This window comes from Manacus candei, unplaced genomic scaffold, assembly GCF_025592945.1.
Source record: "Manacus candei isolate 608988 ecotype Guabito, Panama unplaced genomic scaffold, ASM2559294v1 h1tg000028l, whole genome shotgun sequence".
Lineage (NCBI taxonomy): Eukaryota > Metazoa > Chordata > Aves > Passeriformes > Pipridae > Manacus > Manacus candei.
In genome coordinates this window covers 28423801-28448379 of record NW_026138076.1, presented here as the reverse complement: position 1 = coordinate 28448379, position 24579 = coordinate 28423801, and the positions used below count along the sequence as shown (strand labels likewise).

Below are 24579 nucleotides of genomic sequence, written 5' to 3'. Positions count from 1 at the left end.
CTGGTTTTGTACACACTTCACTTTCACAGAGCAACTGTTAAAAATGTATTTATTGAATTTTAAACTATTACAAGTATTGCAGATCAGACATTTAGCCAAGCACATTTATAGATCAAACTCAGTTGTTACAGAGATGTTACCTAAAGTCCACCATGTAGGTAGGCTGAGAACCTGCCCATCGTCTTCAACTTAGAGAGAAGGTAAAGGAGGAAATAAATAAATGATATCCCAGCTTCAGGTAATTGGCAACCAAGAGAGGACACATACAGGGCTAGTTATGAAAACAAGTTTTACAAAACAAGGTCTAGAAATTCAGTCCCCCAGGTACACTGCCATTTGGGTTGCCAGAGAAAGCAATTAGGAATGACGATGCACAAGCTCATGGGACTGCAGCACAGAAAATCCCCATTTCAATTTCCAAAGCTGAAACATCTGCAGATGTTAAGAAAGTGTCAAAATTATCTTGTAATACAGAGACTCTAATACTCTACATTAGTAATTAATGGGACCAACACTAAAACTCACCACCAACAGGTCCAGCAAGACCAGTACATCAAAACCAGTCAGATAATACAACCTGACAGGCATATGTGTTAGCGCAACAGGAAAGGCATCTGCTTCTCACATCCCCTACTGATTCATGGGCTCATTCACCTTGCTGCAGAGATTTTAACACACATACACTGTTCCCTGATCCTCTGGGTTTCACATCTACGTGTTCAAGACAGGTGGGAACGCCACCACTGCACCTCTGTGCACGTGTCCTGATGCTCTCTGAAAGACCAGGAGAACATGCTCTGGGACTGTGCCAAGCCACCACCTCTGAACAATGGATTCAAGTCTGTGGAGGTTCACAAGCCAATTCCTACCTGAGGCAAGAACTGAATCTGTGCTTTCTCATGTCTTCCCTATCGGGGCTGCAGCATAGCTTAAAATGCTGCAAAAATACCTTAACATGACTGAAGCATGCCTTAGATGCGTCTCCTTTTAGATTTCTGAGCTAGATTTTCTGTAGCAAAGCAGCATGGAAACGGAGAAATCCCACTGAAAATAAATTCACACATTTCCTGACATTCAGCTTCTGAGAATGATTAGCAATGCTCAAACTAATCTGTTTTGTGGCTGAACCCTTCCTTTTAGTCGTCTTGTAAAAACCTCTTCTGGGCAATTTCTGTAAACAGTCCCATATGGAAATTCTAGGCAGTGCCTGAACTGTGCAGGAACTCTGATGTCACTGCAGGGATGCAGGAGTCTTTTTTGAGATTTGCCACTGTTAAGTAGTTCCCAAAGGCCATGCGGTGGCACATGTTAGCATCCCTCAGCACTTCAGGAATTCACAGAGAGCAGACGCCTCCTGTAACCTACAACAAACACTAGGAGCAGCTGCTTTCCAGAGCCAAGAAAGTGTCCTTCTCCAGAAGCTGCTCTGTCCCATATACCACACTCCTTTTCTGTGCCTGCTGCCCACCAAGGCCAGCAGTGCACAACATTTTGTGGGGCTTTCTTTTTGCTTCAGTGTAGAATTTTGGAGTACTCTGGTTACCAACAAGCAAAGTGTAAGTTTGCAGGCAAAATAAATTCCTGCTATATAATGCAGTGGGATTCAATTGCATCACATGCAAACACTCATAACAGAAGTTAGAAAACCATTGCTTATTCCTTGGACTACAGACCCATAGTGACTGCAACATGGTGGAACTAGTATAAGGGGTTTGTAACAGTCTCTGTGGAGCTGGGATCAAACATGATTGGTTGGTAAAAATAAGGATTGGAAAATAAAATATACCTTATTAAGGTACTGTACTCTGCTTTTAAACCTAACAGAAGTTTTGCTGACAGCATTCAGATTACAATGTCGCTCTGCACCAGATATATAATTCATCAGTCTCATAGAAACAGTTTCAGCAATGGAGGGCAGAATCCTCCCGTGTTTGTTATGTGGTGAAGTTTCTTTCAGTTTTGCCTATTAAAGTCCTGTCTCAAACTGCACAGAAGTTTCAAAATGCTGCCTCAAAGGGACACTGACAAAAATCAACAGGTCTGAGAGACAAATTGCCCCTTTCCCCAGCACACACTGTGTTCTGTCCCAATGGGAATAGCTCTTTCTAGAGCCCGTGAGGGGTGCCCAGGCTCCCCAGCCTATGAGATGGCTTAGCCCAGAGTGTTCGTACAGCCTTAGCTCCTACTGTGCCTCCACTTGTGACTCAATGCTGCAATTAAGCATCCCATTGTCAGGGAACTGCACTTCTCAGGAGGTCAAAAGCTTAATTTCTCAGGAGGCAGCAGCTGCCTGGTTATGGGGGCATGGCATTTTTAAGGTCCCATTGAAGTTAACTCCCCCAGCTAAAGCAGCAGCATCTGTACCAATCTGCCAAATACAGCTCTACCACCAAAACCACAACCAGGTTTTTCATGGGTAACTTTGATATTGATGGGCAGATCCTCACTTTGTTTGAAACTGTAAGAGGAGCTACAACAACATACGCTACTCCTGCACAGGTTTCTACGACACACGGACGCATCATCAGGCCTGGGTATTCCTCTATGTCTGGCCACAAACAGATATGAGATCACGTCATTACAAGACAAAAACCACTGCAAAATTATTTCCTCGCACAGCACCTTTACTCTGCACAGAACATCAGATACGTTAACACTGGCAGTTCAAAGATACTGGAAAGTAGAATCAGAGAATCACAGAACATGCTGAGTTGGAAGGGACTCATCAGGATCATCGAGTCCAACTCCTGGACACTCCAAGAGTCACACCACAATGCCTGAGAGCATTGCCCAAATGCTTCTTGAACTCTGTCAGGCTTGGTGCTGTGACCACTTCCCTGGGGAGCCTGTTCAGTGCCCAACCACCCTCTGGGTGAAGAACCATTTCCTAATATCCAACCTAAACCTCCCCCAACTCAGCTTCATGCCTTTTCCTTGAGTTCTGTCGCTGGTCACAAGAGTGAAGCGATAGGTACCTGCCCCTCTGCTTCCCCTCATGAGGATGTTGAAGACACCAATGAGGTCTCCCTTAGTCTCCTCTTCTCTAGGCTATTTTTATCCTCTAGAAGTTCAAGGCTGCAGAAGAAATCCAGACTAGCCATTCGTTCAATCAGCACACAGGAAACAACAAGCAAGAACAGCATCCAGTGCGGGCTTGATGGGGTTTTCCGTTTTTAGATTTGTTCTTGTTTTTGAAAGATGTAAAGCTTTTAACTTCCATTTTGCTCACCTAAGCAGCACAACTGTTTCACCATTTAAAACTATGTCTAACTGGGGACAGTGAGCAATACTCGCTCTGGCCACTATCTGAAATCCTAGTGTAGATAGGCACATTCCCTCATTCCATTATTAACTAAATTAGAAACAAACCCCAAACTTTAATGGTGATTACAAAGCTTCAAAGCCTAGTGGTGATCTCTGCAATCCTAACACTATGAAACAAGTAGCCAAAATACAAGCACCCGATTTTATTACTGAAATTTGTTTAAAAGGACAACTAGGCTACAGCCTGGCTGGGACTTTAAAGCTACATATTTAATCAGGTCACAAAATGAAGTGAGAACCATATATCCACTGCCAGCTCAAGAAAAATAAAACTCAAAGTTCAAGATCTGTTGGAGTATTGCTATTTCTAAGGTTTTCTTTAGAGATACTACAAGCGGATGATGTTCAGGTAGACATATTGCATCAAGTGACTGATTTTACAGTGGGTGAAATTCCTTATGAAGATAACTTGCTTCAGCATTAATGCCTTAATGTTAAAAATAAAAATGTTGTGTCCTAATGCTGAAAGTGAAAAGCTCTTCAGCTTTATTTTATCCAAACATGTCAGCAAAATCCCACTTGTGAGTAGCACATATATTTTTATAAATTAAAAGCATACTATTCTGTCGTTTTCTTGCTTTAAGGGGGATAAAACCTGAGTGCATGAACTGGATCATCAGATACTAAATAGTGCTGGTTGATAGGGAAATATACAGCGTGTTGTGTTCAAAGGAACATTTTTTCCTCCAGCTGTTACATGGTCAACACTGAAGCACATGTCCTGGTATTGGCTGTTAGGAAAAAAATTAACAGGTCTCGATTTTCAACCTTCTCTGAAACTGTAAAACACCACAAAAAAAGAAATTGCTTGCTACTTTTGTTAAGTGCACGTCCATCATGAAGGGGACTTTTGAAACTGTTTGATTCTGTGCTACGCAATGCTTAAAAATAATTTTCTCCTACCCTGTAAAGTAAACCTGGGAACTTGGGAAGAAGGGAATTAAGTGAATAAATCCTAGCTTTGTTCTCTGGTATACCTGCAAACAAATCCACTTGCCAACTGATATTTTAAAATTTCATTCTCATCAAAATGTAAAATGGATATCTAAAATAATTATTACTTTTGTAAATACCTTAAGTTCTTCAACTGTGATGTCACACGCAAAGATGTGACATGAAACTACTATAACACACTCTCCCTTACCAGCCTAAAACCCATTTACTGGGTCTCATATTATAGAGGAACATGAACTAGATATGCCCTTGTGTATGAAATCTGACTTTTCACCTGCTATCTCCCAGAAACCCATACGCCGCTGTAACTGGAGAACATTTCACAAGCTGCATGTACTTAATAGGAGCCTTATAAAATGTTCTTTTAGGGATGCCAGCAGAGGACATGGACCTGTTTTATGATGTTCTTCCACACACAAGAGCTGGTTTTACCCTTGCAAACACTTTCTGGCTTTCCCCAGAAAACTCACACAGACAAAGCAGAGAACTATCATGATTTGTCTCCACTCTAAAGTTACACTCACTCATATTATTGTTTGCTCAGAGGTGTGCAAAAAACCCCTATATTGAAGAACTTGACCTAGCCCCTCCTCAGATGAAATTTATATTGCATTGTTAATGATTTTAGTCAACTCGACTTTTGTGCAAAATATCTTCAAGAAGGTTCCGGCTCAACTTCAGAATACAAAAGAAGAATAAATAGGATCTCTTGACAACAGAAAATGAATGATGTATGTTGAAAAGAAAATGATGGGCTTAATGCAATTTATCTGCAAATAAAATAACTAGAATAGTAGTGTCTGAAATTTTAACATGTGAGATGGCACCAGTAAAGATTTCCATTTGCACAATAATGTTCCCAAGGTCTAGATCAAAACAATATTATTTTATACACGGTAACTGCAGAGACTAGGAGCCTGAGATATGTTATTAAAAGGCAGTCCCTTGTAAACTTTCCTCAAAAGGAACAGTAGCAATTGAGTATGCAAGAGTTACTCGTATCATATTCATCAAGACAGCAATGCTTTATAAAAAACATACAGCTTATTTCCAGGTTGTTAAGAATTTTATGATACTGATTTTCTGAAACATGTATCCATCCAGTCCAAGATTGAAGCCACATCCTTCTTCACTGCTCTGAAGCTACTAGGTCTTTTGCTCTGCTGCTGTTGCTGTCTGTGAGGGAGCTTCTGGTTTCACAATCTGGTATGTAATGAGATATTCTGGATATGCCTGAAAGTAAAACAAGAAAAAAAACAGTGCTTTATGCAAGGGTACACTCAGCAAGTTCCCATTTTCTTGCATTTCACTAAACAGTGCCCAGAAAGGACAGTGCAAGAATCAGCTCTGTGTTCACAGCATGCAGAAGAAAAAGTGGATTTCAAACCTAGCCAGCAATAAGTGGGAACTGCTCAATAGTTAATACTTCGGTTAATATACTAGTAGAAAGAAAGATGTTTCTTCCATGCAGGTACTGCCAGAAATTCTGTGTGTAACAGAAACTCAGAGTTACTCTCCTTGTTAGCTAATCCTACAGATCAGTCAGGGCCTATAAATTACTCAAAAATCTCAGACAGTCTGACCCCAAAAGGCTCACTAACTTGCCATGTGACCTGCAAATTCCTTTACAGGCAGTAAGACAGTTGGCCCACCCAAAGCACATAACCCAGTCAGTCATCTGTCCAGTGTTTTCTGAAGACAGCTGGTAGTCGGTTCAGTCCCAGAACAAGGCTAAAGTTGCTGGAGGGTAGAGCCCCATTCAGAGGAACCTAGACAGATGAGAGGAGACTGGGCCTACAGAAGCCTCATGAAATCCAGCAAAGGCAAATGCACCTGGGACGAAGTCCCTGTAACACTGCAGGATGGGAAGCCACTCTGCTGAAAAAGTGCTGGAGGTCCTTGGGTGACAGCAAGCTAAAGCAGAATCAATAGCATGTCCTGGCAGCAATAAAGGCTACCATCATCCTGTGGTACATCAGCAGCAATGTTTATTCAGACTGCTGTTTATTCAATATTCACTTGACCACATCTAGAAAACTGCATACAACTTTTGGGCCCTCCAATACTAGAAAGATGCCAACAAGCTGGAGACAAGTTCAGCAAAGGACCAATAAAATAGTCAGGGGGAGAGAGCACAGGATAAACAAGAAGAGGCTAAGGGAGATGGGCTTGTTCAGTCCAGAAAAGAGAAGGCTTTGTGGGACCTCATAGCAGTCTTCCATTACGTATAAAATGGAGAACACAGATTTTCTGAGATGCACAGCCCAAGAATGTGATTAATTAAGACAGGGAAGATTTCTATTTCATACAAAGAACATATTATTTTACTGCGAGGATAAGTAATCAAAGGAACAAGCTGCTGTAAGAGGCTGTGAAACACTATTTGCTGAGGCCTCCAAGACCTGCCTGGTCAAAGCAAACTCTCAACAATCTGGCCTGGATTCAGTGTGAACAAGAGGCTGGTCAAGGAGACCTCCCCAAGCTTCCTTTGAACCTGAAGTTAAGATTATATAACACCTTAGCACAGAATCATAGAATGGTTTGGGTGGAAGGGATCTTTAAAGATCATCTAGTTCCAAGCCCCCTGCCATGGGCAGGGACACCTTCCACTAGACTAGGTTGTTCAAAGCCCCATCCAGCCTAGCCTTGTATACTTCCAGGAGTGGAGCATCCACAGCTTCTCTGGGCATCCTGTTCTAGGGCCCAAGACAGAGCCCTGAGGGACACCTCTCATCACCAGCCTCCACCTGGACATAGAGCCACTGATTACAACCCTCTGGCTGCACCATCCTGCCGAATCCTTATCCACAGAATAGTCCGCCCTTCAAACTTGGAGATAAGGATGTCATGTGGGACATGACAAGTAGATGACATCAGTCCATCTTCCCTTGTCAACCATTGCAGTCACTCCATCATAGAAGGTCACCAGATTGGTCAGACACGATCTGCACTCACTGAAGCTCTGCTGGCTGTACTGGATCAGCTCCTTGTCTTGTATGTGCCTTAGCACTGCTTCCATGAGGATCTGTTCCATGATCTTCCCAGGCACAGGAGTGAGGCTCACTTGTCTGTAGTTCCCCAGGTCTACTTTTCTCCCCTTTTTAAAAATAGGAGTGATGTTTCCCTTTTTCCAGTTGCTGAGTTCCTCGCCTGGTGGCCATGACTTTTCAAATATGATGGAGAATGGTTTGCAACATCAGCCAACTCCCTCAGGACCCTGGGATGCATGTCATCAGGCCCCACAGACTTGTGGCTATTCAATGTCATTCAGTGGTCTTACAGCCACCCAGTAAGCAAACCACTTTTCTAGAGCCAGGGTCTAGCTGAGTTATTTAGATCAAATATCAGCTTCTGAAGATTGCTGTGCTACTCCAGCTGCCATTTAAGGGCAGTCTCTGTCACTGCTGGGAATATAGATGTAAAAAGCCCAGAATCCTGAAGATGTACAAGAGCCCCAAAAATGCATGTGATCATGATACTGCAGTAATGCAGTGAAATGGAATGGGAGAAGGAGAGCCTACTGAGAGAAACCACAATTCTTAATAGGCTCTAGCAGTGCAGCACAGGGGAAATCAGGAAATTCTGCATGGTATAAATCAGAGCAGTTCAGTGGATGGGAGTAGCATTTGCTGGCTAGATACAGTTTATTTCCACATTTAAATGAAAAAAAAAATTAAAAATCTAATCAACCACCTTATCACAGCACACTTGGTCTGGAAGTCAGTCACATCCCCTCTCCAGCTCCAAGCTCTGTCCTTCCATAAGCCCAGTCCTTGCTAACTTACATACCTGTTCTCCCCTATAGATAACGTATTCAGCATACGCAAGTCCATTCACGCTTGGTCTGCCGATAACAGAATGGTGCCCTGGAGGGGCATGAGCCATTTTCATTGTGCTGAACTGAAGAAAGGATTTTCCAAGGGTCACTCTACAGAACAGCATTTGTCTAAAAGGAAAAAAGAAAATATAATTTTTCAAATATCTTACTAGGAGTTGTATGCTTCCAGAACAATTTCAGTCTTTTGAGTTTACTTTGTTACAATTCATTTTTCAAGGCTTTTTAGAGAAACACTTCTAGAAACCAGTTCTAAGACTGTATGAAACCTGTCACAAAAAATCTTTCACGACACACAGAAGGGAAAACACACACTTCATTTAGCCCTCACATGGAGGCCTGTTCTAGTTCACCTTATAAAAAGCTGTTGAAAGAAGCTGAAACTCTCTGTGTTCCTATCAGCAGGGTATGGACAGGTGTCAAAGTGCGAGAAACACATTGATCTACTCCAGTACAAAACAAAGCTGTGATTAAGTCCTGCTGGCTACCTCCAGAATTATCTGATTCACAGTACAACACTGTACTGCTGACCACCACTTTGCACTGCAGTTTTGTTCTGAGAGTGCCTGGAGTTTAATTGCTATTTTCCCCTGACTCTTCATTTTCAAACTTGCTGTTTCAAGCCTCTTTCCTGACCACAGCTCACTTTGATTTATACTCACTGCATGCTTACATGTAATTTTTGACCTTCCTGTGGGACTCACTGAATTTATATCCTTTTTTGTTCAGCTTTGACAAATGGAAAACTGCGTTTTTCCTGCCATGACCAAGCTCAAGTGGCCATTCTTTCCCTACAAGTCATCCTGGGCCAGGATTGCAAAAACCAGGACAGCCAAAATTACATATGGGGAACTCTGCTGGACTCATACCTGTGACAGATATAACAGGACCTGTCTTTGTGTGTGGGACAGCCTGTTCCTCCCCCTATTCCATACACATATTGATTGCTTTTTGAGGAGTTCTCAGCAAAGTAAATTCCAGCTCCAAACATTCCTCCAATGTATGCATGCCTTTCATCAAATCCTTTGTGAATGATAGCATTAATAAAAGGAGACCCTAGAAGAGAATGACACAAAAAGATACATACTTGTTAAGTTTTATAGTAATACAGGACTCCATGTCAAGAGGAGTTTATCTGCCTCAAATAGACCATTAAATACCAGAAAGCGTGCTCAGTCAGCTGGAAGGGGGCGATACCCAGCAGGATGCAGTGATGTGTGGGATTTATCATTATATACCAAAATCCCACGTGTGACTCATTTCTTACTCATTTCACAGATCTCATTAAAAGGCTTTCCCCCTACTCACATTTCAGTGCAATTTATCTTGTCAATGCACACCTTCTCCAGCAGTCAGCACTGGTTAAGATGGGGCAAGATGTCAAGACAACCATATCCAAAACCAATTTCCTATACAGAATCATAGAAGAATCTAGGGCAGAAGGACCTTCAGGCAACTGTCACTTGTAGGCACTTCTAAAGAATTCTTGCTGAAACTCATAGCTGGTTTTGATTCCTTTCCCTGATGGCTTGCCTGAATCAGCACCAGGGTAAAACACTTTTACTGTGTGCTGCTCTCCTCATTCAGAAGATACCATGTTTTTCTCATAGCAATGTAACATCCGCCCAGCAGCTTTACTGGAAATGACTAAGATATGGCTTAGCAAAAAAACCTTCCTTTTTCTTAAAATAACAACAACAACAAAAAGTATTTTTTTACCTAGTGTAGCTTTTTGAATTGCAGTAACCATACAGACTAACTCCACCACTCCCCCATCCCCAATGCACCCTCTGCATTTCAAGTGTAGATATACAATTATTTGTACAGGATGGTGACATAGCAACATTAATATTGCCTGTGGGTCCTTGTAGGGCTTAGGGTTTTTTGTTAAATTCCAATACATACAAAGAGACACTACTTCCTTACCGTGAAACAACATGCGTTCGTTGTGATGATTATGATTCTCCTCTGAGACCTCTTTCTGTCTGTGACAGAATCTCTCCCGCAACTTCTTGTTCACTACCTTTTGAATCTGCAGTGGTACAATAAGTCCAACCATACTTGAATTGGAATTGAAATGGAATACAGTTTCACAGAGTTCACATAAATTCAACAGGGAAACTGAGAGCAAGACATGAGAAGGGTACAAAGAAACCCCCAGCCTGTTCTGCACACAAGGCTGAAGTCTTTCAAACAGCTCTGTAGTGCACACTTACAAACGGTTAAAACTAGTGTGAAATTGCAGCCTAAGTTGTCAGGTTTAAGGACAACTTTCAGGCTTCTTCTCTTGAGGCCTGCAATACCACAAAGAACTAGAAACTGTCTGAAACTCCTTCCCTCTCTGCTTTGAGCTCTGTTGAACAATCTAGTCTAGCTTTTTGAAACTAGCTGTCTAGTCAAGGTTTATTTTTTATGAAAAGAAACAACTTTTGAGGAAAAAAATAAGGATGTGCTGTTTAATCTGTCCTGAGATATTGTTTCAGCCACACGCTCATACTACTGTGGTTTCTCTTAAGGACTTTACCTTTGGTTGGGAGTGGGATGGAAAGCAAAGTTTACTTTGGGATGTATGATCTACTGGATCAAGTTGCAAAGGCTCTGCACAGGTTTACTTTTCAAACAGATAGGCACCATGGGTTTTCTGGAGCTCAGAAATCAAGTTCTGTTCTCATTTCTTCTATTTCTTTCTCCCCCCAAAAAGCAACCAGAAAGTGTACTTTCCCTCAGAAAGACAACATACTGATTTCTGAAATAACAGGGCTTATAAAACATATTTTTATAGTTAGTAAAAGCAAAGAAGGAGGTGTCAAGATCTAAGACTGCATAGGGAGAAACATTTATTAAAAGTCATGACCATCCTTTCATACACCCCTCCCCCAAATCTTCTTTAAAGAGACAAAAAAAGACTACACTGAGAAAAAAAACCAGATCTGGGTTGCAAAGTCAAATACAGAAGTTATAGACTTCTGAAATTTAATCAGGTTGTGAAAAAGTCAGATTCTTCACCACCTCTGTCTTCAACAACAGTTCTTCAGATTCCTTTAAGAGCCCAAGTGGACTTCTCCCTCATTTCACATGCAGAGCACACATTTAGTCTATTTTTAGCATCTAGCACTTGCTTTAACTCTGTTCCTGAATATTATTTCAACAAAGAACTTTAAATATAAAAGGGTGATCCATTAAACCAATTCTGCCGGCTGGCACAGATACTAACATAATTTACCCCATAAAAGTAAGAGGTTCTGAAACTTACCCTGATGACATTGTATCTGTTGAAGATACCACCAGCATTTCCACCATCTCGATGCTCCCGGATTGTACTTTGCATCTACATAAAAGAACACAACTGAATGTTCAGCACAAAAGCTTGCTAGCAAGGTAAAGTATCCATGCAGTGTCTCAGAATATCACTGACAACAACGGGCAATCTTGACTGAAAATTAATTAAAAGGTGTAAAAAAACACTTCAATTTTAAACTGAGGTACACCTTAATTTCTCAAGTACCCCACATCCTACACTGTTCCACAGTAAAGAAGTTGGATGATGCAATTATCCAATCTTGTAATAAAAATCTACATAGGAAAAAGGAGAATAATGGTACTTGCTTTCCAAATTATATACGACTGGAAAATCTGCTTTAGATTAGAAAAAAACAATCCTTGAAAATGAATATACAAAAATATCACTTTGAAGTAATAACAAATGTGATTTTAATGAGTTTAGGTTGCATTTCTTAGTGATAGGAAAATGGCTGTACTGTAAATTTTCCTATGTCGTTAGCAGATCCTGAGAATTTTAATGGTTTCATTGTGTCTTTTCCAGAAGTATTTATAGCTACAGCAACAATATTTAGTAACAGTTCAAATAAACATCCCAATTTACTATGGCAAACAAGTGACCCTTTCTGTCGGAAAAAGTTTATAAAAACAATCTGCACAAACTCCAGTTTATGAAGTTACTAATAAAAAATATTCCTGCCTTAACTGGCACCGATACTGAATATCTAGACTTTAAAAAAGACTACAAGATTTCTGTGCTATAGTGTAGGAACATGACACAAATAGCAGATGCACAGTAAAATGGAGTTTCTTCCAAATACAACTCTTCAGGACGTCTCTTTTCTGTTGTCATTTTTGCTTTCAAAATCGTATCTGCTTGTAGTTTACTTAAATAAAAGAGCATGTGTGTGTGGGAGGCAAAATTGCAGTCAATGCTCAATTATCCAAGAGCTGTTTATCTGGGTTACTGATTAACCAAGCCACTGAGACAAGAGAAAACAAGCTGGTTCACTTGCAGAAATAGTTTGAGCACAGAAAATACCTAGAGAATTGCAAGGTCTTGATCTCTTGGTCTTTATGCACAGCTTTTGACTTTTGCAGGTCCACCTATCTATGGAAAGCTGTGGAAACCCTTCCTATGAGACAACATTCAAAACACAACAACAACAAACTGGAATAACACTAAGTGAGCAAACAGACCACTCGTTAAAAAAATTAGCAGGACACAGCAAAATAATTCCTATCATTGCTCTATGTGAAAAGACAAATGACGAGGCCTAAACTTCATGTCAGATCTACGCAATTCACACACCAAAGCCTATCTCATCACTTTCAAAATGTATTACACTTTAGTTCTGACAGGTTATAAATGAAAAGAGAAATATACAGCCACTGAAGCATTAAGAAAGGGACTTGGATTACCTCCTCTTCTACGGACTGATACTCCTTATCGTCAGGAGCAAGGTCAAGGAGAATGGTCCCCTGACTCACACAGTGGAAAGTCAAATAAGGATTAGTGCCTGCAAAGAGAAGGAATGAAAAGGAGCACAAATCAACAGGAAAAACCAATACCAGCTCTATTTGTATCCATCATCATCATTACTCTTCTTAAACAACCCCAGCACAGCAGGAAATGAAAAATAAACACAAGGCAGAAGCATAACCTCAAAAAAATAAAAAGCCTTTCGTTAGCAGCAGAGGCTTTAAAAGAGAGAAGAAAAATGCATGTGGGACATAATTGCACTTTATTGCTTCTGCTTTCAACAGAAGCATCTCAGAAGTGTGGGGCAGCTAAAACTCCATCAGATCCACCCTTCAGGATACAACTGGCCTGTGGTAGGTACATAGGGCAAACCAATCCAATAGCTCCTGCCTGGGTGAAACAGGGTGCCAAGAAACAGGCACAGCTTCCAAGGCTGCCTCAGGGGTGTCCATTCCCTGGAAAGGCAAGTGATCACTTGGTCCTGTATCTCCTGAATATATTCTTTACCTGTCACAACCCACTCAGCCACCATGTCTGCCAGCAAATACACTTTCCTGACATCTAGATTCTTTCAAGTCCTGGTGACAATGCCTACATTTAGAGAAAGATCTACATCTGGGAGCCTGTTATATGCAACAGTTAGACTAACCAGTAAAAGTGTCATATTTACCTTGCTGCCCTCCTAGAAGTCTCTCCACACCTTTTATTAATTTGTGGCGGTGTCCATAAGCATTGATCCCAATTTCTTTAAGCTCCTCATGCCCCATGTCTGCCAACACATCCAGGGTTATCTGGAAAGATGTAAGACCACAAAAATCACTTACCAAACCTAGCCCAACTTCCAAGGCTGAAGACCTATCACCTCAGAAAATGGACTGTATTCATGATGCAACCAAAACCTTATATATGTTTAATGGTTTTTTCACTTCTAATTGCTGCCACCTTCTGGCAAACCTCTCCCTATTGCAGGACCATACCCAGCTGCTACAGTGTGAAGCTGTGCAAAACTTTTACTTCTCTTAAACCAATTAGCATGAGCCTGTTCTCATAAAAGGTTCTCACAAGCATTTTTACTTAGGTAGAAGGAGGATGCAAGGAAATGATGGGACAAATATGGGAGTATTTTTGAAGCGTTCAAAGTTTCACCGTGTTGTGCAATTCATTATTTTCACTACACAAGCAGAAATTAATAATCTATAATCTTACTGATAAACATTGTCTTTTTCAGATCAACATTGTTATGGTGTGCTATTACTATATATCTATATACACATGTGCACTTGCATGTGTATCAAACCAGTGTGTCAGCTATGCTAAGGCATGCTCAACTGTTCCACTATATTGGAAATAATTAACATTGTGAGGACATACACAACTATTCATTCGGTTGCAACACATGAATACATCTACAGTCACCTGACAAGGTTTTAAATTTCAAGGTCGTGGAGATTAATGGTGGAAGCAAAAAGGTAATAAAACATGATGCCAAATAAACATTTTTGTCAAGAACAGGAGATAAAGGCTAAATAAAGTACTGTGCACTATAAATCAATTGTGTACTGTGGTGATTCTATGAAAACCAGAACTATCTCAACTGGAGGAGATAACTGCATAAAATCTACTTGTGAATTTACTCATTAAACTAGAATGGGGAGTTCAGAAAATAATAGAAAACCACAGAACTTGATTAAAAAGAAGTTGTATTACTAGCACAATTTGAATTGCAGGTATAAACTCTGTCCACTACAAAGTGAATATCATTAATTCAAAAGAAAGCATCTCAAGCAAGGAATTAATAGATACACTAAACATCTGTCCAACTGAGCAGAAAACAATCCCACTGGGATCACTGTGGAAAAGCCACTGCAGACATTCATCATGTGCAGCAGAACATTAAAAAATACAGAAAAACCCAAATCCTAGAAAGCATCAGGAGTAGGGTAGAGCCAAGGTGAAAAAGTGCACGCAAAGTTACTGCAGTGCTGGCAAAAACCAGCTTAAAACAATAATCTTAAAGAAGATGAGCTTGTTTTTACTGCAAAGAAACTTACAAGAGGACCTAAATGGTTTCAAAATGATGAATACAGTGAATCCAATTTGCATTATTAAATCTTATTAGCCAGCGAAAATCTTAAAACAGGTTAGGAGTTAAGGAAGCAAAAGTACAACAAAACCAGCAAGGCAATAGGAAGGTGTGAAAAATAGTAAGAAAAGAGAAATGTGAGAAGAGTATAGGTTGGTTTGAGGTTGGTTTCCTTCTTAATAGAAACAGTTCCAAATTAAAGAAAAAAGCTTATGCTTCATATACAAGAAGGGGAAAAAATTATGTGGTATATTAACTTTGGAGAAATACCTCCTAGAATATATCACAGAAATAGTTGGAACTTTTTCTGTAAGCAATACATTACATTTCAACCCTTTTTTTCCTGATCCCTCAATGAAGGATTAGCAGCAGAGGCTGGAAGAAAAAATAATCATCCTATCCAGTCTCTTGCACTTGTACCTTTCACTTCCACCATGAATCCATGCAAACAAACAAATTTATTCAACTGTAACATCTTAAATTTAAGAAATGGTACATAAAAAGGGTCTACAAATACATTACAGAGACTTCTGCTCTAAAACATTATGTAAGGTTGAGAAACTTACATTAGTTGTACTCCTTTCTTATATTGTGAAATACTGATAAATCTGCAGGTTTTTTTCTCTATCTCTCAATGCCATTTGAAACTTGTTAGCCCTGTGAAACCCAATTAATGCTATGGTCCAAACCTAATAGAAATGTAGCTTCTGATTCTCTAGTGTGACTATGCCCTTGCAAACTAGATTTTTATTTCAGCATATAGTCAAACTGGAGTGTTTCCTAGATCTAACCAAAATACCACATGCAGCACTACAGGTGGTGAAAGGCTTTTCTGGCTATTGAGACTGCTGAAGGACAAGTGTAGGTTACATTTCAACCTAACTTTGTTATATACATCACGTTCAAAGTTCACAAGGTCCAATATAACTTTCAGAATACAAGCCAAATTGGCAGTCATAGCGTATGTATAAGAAAGTGAAAGCTACTGCACACCTGAATCAAACAACAGAAGATATTTTCAGAGGTTTCTCAACTTTACCGTAATGTATCTGGCAACTCATTTGCGGAAAACTGAAAGAAAACTTGGGCATACTTATTTTTCTGTAGATGTGACATTGGAGTTTTTTCTTTCCCTTTTTCAATTACAAAACAAAAATGTTGCTCAAATTTATTAGGTTAGTTTACCTCTTAAACATACAAACAGAGATGAGGCTGGCCACTTACCTGTTCTGTCTCAAAGATATCCCGAAGGTGTTCAAGACCGAGGCTTTTTAGGAACTGGGTAATGTTCATGTCAAGACCAGAAACTACAAGAGAAGAAATGAGTATTTATATCCTATGCATCTGAATTAACAACAGCCAAACCAAACCAACCAACTTTAAAAAAATAATCAGTAGCACTGATTCTCTCAAAATTCCACACTCTGATTTTTTTTTGCAATTTGTCCATGCCTGTAATAAACAATCCACTTCCATTGTGTCAAAGCTCTGTGCAAAGCTCATCACTATTCCCTCTTCAGAATGAACTATTAAAAGCACAAGCCATCTGTGACAAATGCAGGCTTGTATTGTAAAGAGAAGGAAAGGAAGAGTGGGTGTATTTTTGCTATGTGATCACCTAGATGCTGACCTAAAGCATGGATTCCAGATACCAATTAAAGGGTTTAAAAGGCCTTAGCAAAGTCCCCCAGCCATCACAATCATAATTCCTTCATCAAAATAATTCTTATTGGATTTTCTTTACAAAATCAACAACGAACATCTGGGTACCTAATCAGATCTGCCTTTGTAGTCAGACCTAATCACTGACAGCAAACACAGATGAACAGTCAACAGTGCTCCTAGCAGAGCATGTGAAAACAGAGTGAGCATCAGGCACTTTAAAATGTAGGTAACAGTTCAAGCTGCACAGTATTTTCTGGCTAGTTGGAAATGCTTTAAAGATAAAGCAAGGCCTGTTGTGATACTAAACTACTGTAATTCTAGCAATGTAAACTTGTCCAGCAGCAAATGCACCTTCTCCTTCCTTCCTGTCAGTTCCTGCTGCTCCATCACCAGCATTTGATGCCCCTCCTACAGCTAGTTCTGCCAGTGGCCCAGTGAGGTTATCTATACTGCTGGCAGCAGAGAGGCAGGACGGTGTGGATGCTGGCGAGATCACAGAGGCACTAACAACAGTAGCTTGAGGCTTGAAGCATGTAGGCAAAGCTTCTGGAGGCATCGCATCTATCAGCAAAGCTCGGATATCGTCAGCCTGAAAAACAGAAAGAACATCCAACATAAGGTCCTACTATCACAAGTCACCAATTTCTGGAAATATATATAATTTTTATTTTCATTTGTTTTAATTGATTGGTCTCTTCCCTGTTGGAAAGAGAACCTCGAACTTTTGTTACAGGGGAATTCATGGTTGCAAGAACATTTTGATTCACTGTTCAGACACAAGTGAATCAGGTTCTCCCCATTTCTAAAGGTATATAAGAAGGTATACCTAATTTCCTTTCTGGCACAGTGACTTTATAGGTGTTAAAGCCAGGAAGAACAATATAGCAACTTTATCTGAAATCCTTCAGAACCTAGGCCAGGAAATGCCACCTCATAATTTCTCTGTCAGGCTCAACTTCAGCTGAAGCACTTTGCACTGGAACAAGGTTTCAATGGAAAGACTACCACTGCCTTTGCTATAATCATATCTCATAGTGTTAGAATAGGAAAAAAAAAAGACATGAGCTCAGAAGTATGAACTTAGCTAACAACTGGATTTAGCCTTTATTGACTAAATTAAGACAGACCCTCATCTTCTAGAATTTTCCCCTTGCAAGTTCTTGTAGAACAGAACAAAATAAGACATCCTTATTTACCCTCAGAGAAATCAAGTAATTTTCATATCCTTCATCACAAAGCAAGTTTTCTAAAGTTCAGTTTTCTCTGGGGGATATTTCTTGAACTCTCCATAAATAAATCAATGACCTTAAAAGATACTCACAGTGTAACTAGACAGAGCATCCAATTTGGATTCATGATCTATTCTACCAAGACTGGTTAACCTGGGACATACATGTTCATGTAACTTTATTAGGCTTTTCAAGCAGGCACCACTAACAAGAAAGTTTACAGATGCCAGTTTCAGAAAAAGTTTGATAGCCACCTACAAATTTCATAATGTTGTTTTGGAATTACAAAAAATAAAAAAAGAACTGAGGTAATGTGGAGGCACTGAGCATACTCATCCTCTAAATGATCCCATTTCTCTAAAGGCCCATCTGGTGTTCCTCCTAGGTTCAAAGAAATGATCATCAACAGTATACAGATTGACCATCATGAGGGACATTTCATAAAGTTTTATTTCTGGAAATGAGGAGATTGATCCCAGGATTAAATCCTTAAGCAGAAGCAAATCTTAAATCACAAGCCATGTTAAGATCTCAGCCAAAGGAAAATGCCTGGACTGATGGGTAAAAAGTCACAAATAGGCATTCTGGAGATGCTCTTCTCTCTCCACCTCAGCACAATGAAAGCTGAGGACCCCTGATGTCATGGAACCAGAGAAAGGAATTTAACATGCAGAACAAATCCTCCAGAGCAGACTGTGGCTGGCATGCTAACATGAACTTACTGTTGCCAGGTCTAGTGGTGTCTGACCCTCTTGATTCTTCATGGTTGGATCTGCTCCATGAGCTAACAGCAGAGCACAGAGCTGTGTCCTTCCTTTTTGTGCAGCTTCATGCAATGGTGTGAATGCCCATTTATCTGTTGCATTTACACATGTATTGTATTTGATCAACAGTGCTGCTATATCCACATGCTGGAAAACACAAGAACATCTTAATCAACATGACACTGGTAAAATATATATTTCCTTTTTCATGCTGGAGGTAATGGTGCCTAGAGACTCCCGTAGTTTCTCTTTCCTTTAACTCATTCTGCCTTCTGTGTCTATGTAGCAGCACACTTCTTCAGGTACCAGTTTATATTGCAGCTCCATAGTCATCTGGATCTGTGCATTACCAGATCATTCACCAGTACATTAACAACTGGGATCAGGCACAGCATTATATTTCTGTCAAATCACCCTAGTACATGGCATGAAGTTTGTGTCAGCTGCAGAAGCAGACGTGATACTTGATCCTGCATTTAAAAAATATTCATGGACAAATTTGAACCGGCAAATTTACATGGCTGCTACATTTGTGATACAACACTAGAAGCTCTGAAGATCAATGTGTTGTGCTACTGTCTGTACACGGAAGAATATGTACTGTCTGTACACAGAAGTCTCTATTGTACTTTTTCTTGCAATTTCTTGCAAGACTTTGAACCTATCTGTGCCAGCACAGATTAGTTCTTTCTTCAATCATATTTTATGAGAGCTGTAATTGATAAAATGCCTTATGAGTGTGATAAGGGACAACTGTTTTTACAAGGGCTATAAAAGTAATGAACTTATAACCCCACACTTCCATCAATATCTCATCCTTAGAGTCTCCCCAGAAATATAAGAGAATGGAAAACTGGCAAATAAAATTTTTGCCCGCCTCTGACCAGTAGATTTTTTTTTGTGCAATAGAGCTAAGAAATAAAAAAGCACATAGTCAAAATGAGTGGGTAGGAGGATGAAACACTGAACTTGTAAGCAGAAGCACAAACACTTGCCAATGGATTTCATTTTTCCCCTCACTGGCAATTAAATGACTCTTTGTAGCTCTCACAAACAGCTTGCTCTCTGAACAAGTGTGATTTGAAAATACTGGAGACTTTATTTTTCCTCTCTGCAACTTTTAAACTTTTAAAGCAATTGTTGTTACTGTGATTTTTCTGCTGCAGGAAGACCTATTGAGGGTCACACAGCATGAAGTACTGGATGGGAGAACTGAAGATACTTTGTGAGGAAAAGGCAGAGCCTGTGAAACCTGCCAGCTATGAACTTGTGAAACCAGTAGTCATCTCTCTACCTCCCATTACAGAGATCTAAACAGGCTGATGACAGCTCAGAGAGAAGTGTGGGATGCCACAGTAAAGATATACAGCCACTCTTAACTAAATAAGCTGATGGAAAAGCATTAAACACTGTCTAGTTAACTCTTCCAAGAGAAAGTAATTAGATTGGCATTATGAATTTTAGAAGTGATAATCAGCTCAAACGAATTTCTAACATTTATCTGAGCCAGTAAGGGATGCTTTGGCTTCACATATAATAGTTTCCCATGCCAGAACACAATCTTTGCAACAGAATTTATCTCTAGATCTAAGCAACATCCTCGGAATTAATATTTATAGCAGTAAGTATATGATAAACAATATTGCTTGGTATTAGACCCAGTAACATAAAAGAATTCTGTGTTGCATTTCTCATATTTCATCAGGATTTGGAGCATTTTGCTCTTTAGGACAGTAGGAACCCAGATTGACCTAAATAACCAATGCAAATGATGTAGAATGAGTTTCATTCATGCTCTTCTTAAAAACAAGGTGAACACTGTACTTTTTATTTCAACTCGTGGCTCTATTAGGGTCATCTCTCCCAGATTTTGATGGTCTTGTGCCAGGCCAGGTAGTAACAGACAAAGCACATCATGAGACCATCAAAACCACTACAACTTCTTGAGCTTCATGTCTTCTGTTTGACTGCAAGCACACAGCTAGGAGCTTCTCAAGCACTGTCTCTGTACAATTACTTGCACAAGATTTCTTTCTGACCTCATCCACAACTAACAACTGCTTATAAGCAATCTATCAGGCATCTGTGCAACTGGTACAGAGATGCTCCCTTCTATATGGAGGAAGAAGGGCCTGCCTCATCCAAAATGGCTTCAATCTACCACTGGACCCCCACTGCAGCAGATGGTTTGCCCTGAAGGACAACCATATTACAAAGACAGTAGCCCTTCAATGCTGTAGCAATAGCTTCCCACCAGACACCAGCTGCAACAGATTTCCACTTCCCTATCATCACCTGCACATGATCCCCGGGTATTTTTCTCTTCCTTCCATCTACATCCTTCAGAGACAACTTGAGCTCTTTTCTGTTTCAAATGTCACCTCAAACTTAACAGTGTTCAATCCTGTGCATCTGCTTGCCTGCATAAAAGATATGTTGTAGTGATCTTTCCAAACTGCAGCCTTTAACTGCTACAGCACACCTGAATCTGTGTCTTATTTAGATCTGTAGGACTGCAAACAGCACTCACAACAGCAACTTAGCCCAACAAATACTTCACGCCATCAAAACCTGAACTATTTTCACAGAAAGACAGCTGCAAAATATCTGGCTTTGGATATGATTTCAAGGAGTTCCTTGCTGGTTTACTTATGGCAAGAATGCCTGCACCTACCCCATAGGATGCTGCATTGTGTAGGGGGATTAATCCTCCTTTGTCCTGGGCATTAACATCAGCACCATGCTCAAGAAGGTATTCAGCTACTTCCAAATTGTTGTAACCAGCTGTAGAAAAGCACAGGAAAAGAACTTAGGAGAGCTAAACTAAAGAAAAATATTAGACAGAAAAGTTAAGGCAATTTTTCAGCTACAAAAGTTCCTCTTCCCTAGTAACTGTATTACCTCCTGAAATATAGGTGCCACGGTTAACTCTTTGTACAGGACAGTTCTCTGCGGAACTCTTCTTATACCAGTCCTGGGTGAAATATACCCTTAGCCTACTGCAAATATACAAGCCACAAATATACCAAAAAACCTGGTGAGTCACCCACCTGCAAGGTGTAGTGGTGTTGAATTTCTTCCCTGGGTGTCTCTGCAATTGATATTTTCTTGAGTACATAACTTCTGCACTCGTGCCAGGCACCCCTTCTTGGCAGCATCTAGCAAGGCAGCATCTCCTCTCAGTAAGTCCTGGATATCTGTGTCCCCTTCTTTCACCAAATCTAGAGGAGTGTTCCCATCTCGATTCTTTTTTGTTGGATCAGCTCCATGCTGCAAAGCCAAATGCTACTGTCACAATCATGAGCAGAGCAGTGAACATAAGTGTGCAGCTATTTCATGGAACAAGATAGAAGGCATTAGATTTTGCTGACCTACCATCATGAAATAACTGCACATGAGACTAAATTCAGGAAGTTGAAGCCTAACAGCACTAGTCTGAAACACAGCTGTATGAATCTCAACTATAGGCAAGAATGGCAACCCTCTGCAAGAGCTGCCACTGCTCTGCTTGCAACTGAAGTACGTTCAGAATCATGTCCTGCATAGCTATTTCCTACTGTCACAGCAGGTGCTAAAGAAAAGCCAACTGCAAGCACTTTGTTGCCAGTCCTCCCCTTCTCCTGAAAACTGGCAGGAATCAAATGGCTGGCAGAGGTTTTTCCTTAGCACAACTTTCTGAGTTAGCAAAGCCAGGCTCTAAGTTTTACTAAATGCCACCCTGCTATTAAAAGGCACCTGTTTCAGAAGGGAATTAGAAAAATACTCTTCTCTACACATTCCAATAGATAACAGAAGCATCTTAAGCAGTTTATAGGTCCTCGAAAGCAGTGAAGAAAAAATTCTGGTGGACAAGTGGAGGTAGATGACTGCTGGAGTATATCTCTGCTGGTAAAACAAGCAGATCAGGCACTGATAAGAACACAGAACTGGAGCACTAGCAGATGAGAAGGGGAACATACAGCTATATAGAGCATATGGTGTGAGTCATGTCCACATTCAGTTTTGTGGGAGGACAGCTCCTTCCCTGTTCACTCTCAGCAGCAGTGGAAAAAAACAAAGATAGATAAGGCAGAAGCAGTTGCTGGCATTGTATTCTCTGACTGGCCTCTTTAGAATAATCAAACAAGTGGTCCAACCCCTGCCAGCAAGTCTGCCCTACCATTTCCCACTGGACATGCTGGCAAATCTGTGTTAGTGTGAGCCACAGGGAATGAGCTGGGAATGTGGAGAACAGAAGGAATTAACTGCCTTGTATTTGGAAGCAGTACAACTATGCTCAGGGTGTAAAGGATAAACAGTAAGGGACAGAAAGGTACAGAGTATTGATTACACAGAACCAGTTCCACATCTGTGGTTCTTTTGGGAAGAGAGTACTCTTTGCACAAAGTCCTTTAAACTGCAATGATTTCTCCAATATATGACCTTAAATCTCTTAATTTAAAACCCATCAAAATTGGAACTATTCAAATATGCTCCAGAATAAGTATCTGAATGAAGAGGCAGTGTCTTCTGAGACCCCTTCCAAGGCATAGAAACAAATGAAGGTGGTAATTTTAAAGAAAGGTGATGAAAAAAGACAGTGTCTCCAAAATGCCAGTATATTTTTGTCCTTCTTCAAGCAGACCAGAAGAGAAGGAGCACAAGTCAGGAGGATTCAAGCTCAACATCCACAACTCAGCGGAACTGACAACACTGCCAGCTGGCATAAGAGACACAGAGGAGAAACCCGGTGCAAGCTGCAGTGTGAGCACATCTCCACGGACACCCAGAGCCTTTACAAATCTGTCACCTTGGGGGCATATTTTAGCTCTTGTGCAAGAGCGATTTAAAAAAAAATAAATTTCAGCACTTTTCTATTTCCCATTGCACATCCATTCAGGATCCTTTGAACACAAAATATGGCTAAATTCCCAGTGGAATGATCAGAAAAGGCCAGAGAACTCCAGTGTCGATAAACCAACACTGTGCTTCAGAGATTATGAGTACTCCTATAGCTTGAGCTAATCTCTGTATTCAGCTGTTACTTCCATGGCCATCATCATGCCTACTCCATAGACATATTTGAATGTCTTCTGGTTCCTGCTGTAGATGTGTTTCAAACTAATGTGTTATTCTCTCTAACTGCTTTTTTGGCAATTAAGTGAAATAATGAATGAGATAGGAGGGAAATAGCAGGGCTTTGCAGTAGCAAATGAAAGGCTGCTGGGGAAGATCCTCATTATTTTAAGACTATCCATATTCTGATTTACTCCCATTTTAAATGTTGTGCTTCAGAGGGACATAAGTAGGCAAGGCTGAAGCCAGGAAATAGGATTGACAAGAAATTCTACTCTAGCACCCTCTCTCACCCTCCCACGGCAGGATATGACCTTATGTTAAGAAGTTACTCAGACTTATGTTTCTCACTGGAAACATCTTTGCATTACCTCATGCTTTTTACAGGTTCTTCCAGTAAGTATAATGAATATTTATGCCACAGTATATTAATATGCATTTCCTCCAGAAGCTTGATAAATCATACATTAACATAACAGTTTTAAATTTCTCTCATACCAAACATTATTTAGGACCCACCTTCAGTTATTGCTCTGTAACACGCTCTTGCATAAGTATTAACAAAATTTACTTAAATGAAGTAACTGTTCCAGAAAAGGATGGATAGGACAAGGTGGGGGTTTTGTATTTCTACACAAATTCAGCTGGTTTTTCCAGTTTGAGAGTCTTGTCCTACTTGGCTAATAGTATTAATACATGTGCTGCAAAGAGTACCTGTACTGATGATTCTTTGTAAGTGAATAACATTACACAAGAAATCATCTGACAATTGTCAGATGAAAACTGATTCAAAGATACCACAAGAACTCACTGAGTGCTATTAACTTTGCATTAATTAATCTTCAGAAAAATAAACATACATGAATTTAAGGACTGTTGTAGTTTAAGCTCAGAAGGAAATTAAGCAC

The 24579-nt window shown here is 40.2% G+C and overlaps 1 protein-coding gene across 2 annotated transcripts in view; it reads right to left on the bottom strand.

Moving 5' to 3' along the window:
• Positions 1–32: 32 nt before the first annotated feature.
• The window catches only part of TNKS (tankyrase), a 137940-nt gene continuing 113393 nt past the window's right edge, over positions 33–24579 (bottom strand). For both annotated transcript variants that reach the window (XM_051790678.1, XM_051790677.1), the window contains 12 exons: positions 21667–21886; positions 21291–21400; positions 18575–18763; positions 16975–17212; positions 16183–16265; positions 13546–13666; positions 12815–12912; positions 11367–11441; positions 10040–10145; positions 8983–9169; positions 8068–8224; positions 33–5511 (listed from right to left, as the gene is read on the bottom strand). In XM_051790678.1, coding sequence (XP_051646638.1) covers positions 5425–5511; positions 8068–8224; positions 8983–9169; positions 10040–10145; positions 11367–11441; positions 12815–12912; positions 13546–13666; positions 16183–16265; positions 16975–17212; positions 18575–18763; positions 21291–21400; positions 21667–21886 — 1671 coding nt within the window. In that variant the 3' untranslated portion in view covers positions 33–5424. The remainder of the gene's footprint in view (positions 5512–8067; positions 8225–8982; positions 9170–10039; positions 10146–11366; positions 11442–12814; positions 12913–13545; positions 13667–16182; positions 16266–16974; positions 17213–18574; positions 18764–21290; positions 21401–21666; positions 21887–24579) is intronic.